General features: G+C 51.0%; 1 protein-coding gene across 1 annotated transcript; it reads left to right on the top strand.

Annotated features, from left to right (window-relative positions):
* Positions 1–390: 390 nt before the first annotated feature.
* TPI1 (triosephosphate isomerase 1) lies at positions 391–2,357 on the top strand. The gene is made up of 6 exons (XM_010075337.1): positions 391–522; positions 607–691; positions 823–955; positions 1,200–1,285; positions 1,455–1,542; positions 1,809–2,357. The coding sequence occupies exons 2-6, from the start codon at positions 614–616 to the stop codon at positions 1,925–1,927; spliced, it is 504 nt and encodes a 167-aa protein (XP_010073639.1). The 5' UTR covers positions 391–522; positions 607–613; the 3' UTR covers positions 1,928–2,357.
* The last annotated feature ends 1,806 nt before the right edge of the window (positions 2,358–4,163 follow it).

Below are 4,163 nucleotides of genomic sequence, written 5' to 3'. Positions count from 1 at the left end.
TGCGGACCGTGGCCCTGCCTCGCCGCCGTGCCCGATCCCGACCCCAGGTGTAACCCGATGCTGCCCTCTCCCCCCGGTTCAGCCAGGCCCGGGCAGGAGGGGGGGATTCCTGCCTGGTTGCTGAGCTGCGCCCTTTCCAAGGGACCCGTGTGAACTGGCCGTTGGCCTGATGTCACCTGGCTGCCCACTAGAAAGGGCTTCCTCTCTGCTGTTGAGTCATCAGATAGTGTGGATGTTCCTGCTGCAGAGGGTCCCCCAAATGTCAGTGAGGGCAGGCAGGCTGAGCCTTCCCGGGGGTGGGGGAGGGGGGGGAGGGGGGACCTCTTGGTTTTTTTTTGGCTGGGTATGGTTTCTGCCCTTTGCTTATCTCAAGGGTAACTGCCTTCTGTGCCTTCCAGAGGTGGTTTGTGGAGCCCCATCCATCTACCTTGACTTTGCTCGTCAGAAGCTTGATGCAAAGATTGGAGTTGCAGCTCAGAACTGTTACAAGGTACCAAAGGGTGCTTTCACAGGAGAGATCAGGTGAGCCTACAGAGAGGAGTAAAGCTGGGTGCTTCTGGATTATTAATTCTCTCCAGAAGTGTGAATCGTGTCCCTTCTCCCCAGCCCAGCAATGATCAAAGATATTGGAGCCGCATGGGTGATCCTGGGCCACTCAGAGCGAAGGCATGTTTTTGGAGAGTCTGATGAGGTGAGTGACCCTGGAATGGAGAGATGGTCCAGCTCAGATGTGCCTGCGAAGGCTGGAGGGGTGAGCAGTTAAAATACAAATACAGGAGTAGGTCTGACTTATCAGTTGCCTTGCTTCTTTTCCATTCCCAGTTGATTGGGCAGAAGGTGGCTCATGCTCTAGCTGAGGGCCTTGGAGTCATTGCCTGCATTGGAGAGAAGCTGGACGAGAGAGAAGCTGGCATAACGGAGAAGGTGGTTTTTGAACAGACCAAGGCCATTGCTGGTAAGGGAAGAAAACAGGTGCTTTTTTGTGCTTTGGACACTTGAGAAATGGCCATCCTGGCCTTAACTGGAAGGCCATAACGGCCATCCTGACCTTCCTTGTAGGGCTTGCAGGTATGTTGCTGCAAGTTTTTTATTAATGTGATCACATTAATAAAAGGCCTGCATGTTCCAGAAAGTTTTCCAGCTCTACCTGTTCCATCATGGGGTATTGTGCTTACTTATACCTTTTCCTTCCTCCCCAGATAATGTGAAAGACTGGAGTAAAGTGGTTCTTGCCTATGAGCCAGTTTGGGCTATTGGAACTGGTAAAACTGCAACTCCCCAACAGGTATGAGCAGAGGAAAGGTGTCTGACTAAATGGCCAACTGACCCATCCCACTCAATCTTAAAGGTTGTCTCTAAAGACTCGGAGAATATCTAGAGAGTCTCCCTTCTGTTTGGAAGGGAATTGGATGCAGAATGGCTCAGGCCTCAGTGGGAATCCTGTTCTGTTGCAGGCTCAGGAAGTTCATGAGAAGCTGAGGGGGTGGCTGAAAAGCCATGTGTCTGATGCTGTTGCTCAATCAACTAGGATCATCTATGGAGGTAAATTACTCTGAAGCCCCTTTCCAGTGTAGAAAGCACTTAGTTTCTCTGCTTGTTGCTGCAGTTGTATAGCATGCTCAGCTGGTGAGGAAACTTGAGACTGACAGAGCTTGAAGAACCACCTGCTAGCTTGTTTGGGCAGTTTGGGGACAGTCTTACTGTCTGCATAGTAAGAGGTGGCTACTACATTGCAGGTTTTAGCTTTGCCTTGCCCCTGTTTTCTAGAGCTGGCCACATCTGATCTTAAAATACTGCTCCATCCGTAGGTTCAGTCACTGGCAGCAACTGTAAGGAGCTGGCCTCTCAGCATGATGTGGATGGCTTCCTTGTTGGTGGAGCTTCTCTCAAGCCAGAGTTCGTGGATATTATCAATGCTAAACACTGAAGCAGCCTGTAAGGAGCAGTCCCTTGGGGTTAAGAGCAAGAAACGGAAGCAAGAAGGGACCTTTTATTGCACGTTTCCTCTGAGGCTTTCCCCCTCCACCGTCATTGTTATAGCTGTGCTGCTAACCCCCACCACCATGTTGAAGTCCTGTTAGTGGGATCCTGTCTCGGCAGGGTCTTGACAGCTTCCTGTCTGAATTGACAAAATCTTCGGCTGCATGTTGATCTGTAAGAGCCCGCAGTCAGCCTGGCCAGTGCCTCCCCCTTTTTCTGTAGCACCGCAGGGAGAGAGGGCCACTGGTGCAAGAGAAAGGAAAAAGGAACTAAAGTCTCTTGCATCCTTAAACTCCATCAGCAAGGAGCCTGTCAGCTTAGACCCTTGTGAGATGTCTTACCTCACCTGTGTCCCATACTGAACAATAAATGAAAAAATGAAAAAGCAAAGGTGTGTCCTGGATCTTATTCAGAAGCAGCTGGGGACAAGCAGTGTACAGAATTTACTACTTCTGGATGTAGCTGGTTGCAGAGAGGGTACTGTGGGTTTTGTGGGCTTTTCTTTGAGGGCCCACCATTGCCCCAGCAGGCATTGCACAGGTTCAACCTCCATCTTGCTTTCACAGGTTTCACCTGCAGCATGCCCTGCTGCTGTCATGTTACAGCTCTTCGGGCCCATGGTGATTTGTGTGTCTCTATTCCAGTAGCTGCTGGAGCACCTGGCTGTCCCACTAGCGAGCTGATCTTTCCAGGCAGGCTTGGTAATGCACTGTTCCATACTCTGTGAGAACTGGTAATTGACTTTGCTGTTTATTAAATGTGGAGCAGAGCACTTCCCTCTTTATGCAGGGAAGATTTTTAGGCCATGTGCTAAGGCTGTGCTTGTTGCCTGCTTGCAGCCACATCCTGACAGGTGAGAAGGCAAGACTAGATGTTATTTCCCAACTGCTGCACCAGCTAGGAGATTTTTTTTAGGTAGTACTAAGGGTAATGAAAAAGGAGGTACCTCACAAAGAGGAGCTTAGCTGTGAGGCAGTGTTTCCTTGGGAGCCTATGGGCAGTGCTGTGGTATGGAACAGATATGCAAAGGGGCATTTGATCTGTTAGTGCACATCTGAGAGATCCTCTTCCATTTCATGTTTCTGGTGTGCAGTAGTTTTGGCAGCTGTGGCATGTTCCTCCCCTGATACTCCAGCTGTCTGTACTGTCTGGCCAGCATCACCTGAGGGGTGAAAGGCAGGAGGTGAGGGACCAAGAAGGGGAAAATATTGGGAAACCTGCTAATGTTGCAGGTCCTCCTAGTCTGCTAAAGCAGGTTCCTCCCTCCCAGCTGGAAGGGATGGGGAGAGAAGAGCCTCAGGGGCCATCTCCTTCCCACCTGGGAGCAGAAGTCCACGCCTAGCCCTGCTGCTTTCAGGGGCTGGGCCAGGCAGCTGCCAGTGTGGTTGGTGGTGCTGCACTCCCTGGGTGGCTATGGAGCCTTTGGCCAACACAGCCCTGGGTGGGTGGGGGGTAGTGTGAGTGGGCAGAGCTGGGCCAGCCTGCGCTAAAACAGGTCTGAAACTGGCCACGGGTCATGGTGGTGTAACCGCAGTGAGGAAGCACAGAGCGGTGGGCCCAGGCATAAAAGCCTGATGGCTGGGAAGCTCTGGTGATGGAGGAAAGCCCTTCAAACGGGGAAGGATGCAAGATGGCCTGAGAAGGAAGAGCCTGGCTGCAGCACAGAGAGGTATGTGCAGAGTGATGTGGGAAGGAGGATGCTTCAAAGGCAAAAAAAAAAATCCTGAAAACTCTGTGGTTTCTACAATCTGAGTAAGTGTATCTGAGAGGCTGCTGGGGCATGACTGTAGTTTGGTGCCTTGGGGCATTGGGCTCAGCATGACCAGAGCAGTGGTGATGCAGCAGGGACAGGAACTGTGCCTAAGGCTGCTGGGAGTGGGTAGGTAGGATCAGTCACGGGTTGCATCTCCACTGTTGGTTCCTGCTCCTGCTCAGCCCTGTCCACAGAGCTGGGCAAGAGCCCAGGAGGGTGACCTAGATAGAAAAAAAAAAAACAAAAACCACAACAACCCACAAATGGGAGCTGAGTGTTGATCTTGCTGCTTTGAGGAGAATAGAGAGGCATGAAGGCATTTGTTTAATGAGGAATAAACTCTTAGAAAATAATTTCTTTTTGATCTTGTTTTTCTTCTTTTTATCTGCTTTCGGGCAAGACCACAGCTCTGTGGAGTGGAAATACTCCC

The sequence above is a fragment of the Pterocles gutturalis genome, unplaced genomic scaffold, assembly GCF_000699245.1.
Source record: "Pterocles gutturalis isolate BGI_N339 unplaced genomic scaffold, ASM69924v1 scaffold19647, whole genome shotgun sequence".
Classification (NCBI taxonomy): Eukaryota; Metazoa; Chordata; class Aves; order Pterocliformes; family Pteroclidae; genus Pterocles; species Pterocles gutturalis.
Note: the sequence above shows the minus strand (reverse complement) of the source record. Positions and strands in the feature narration are given on the sequence as shown.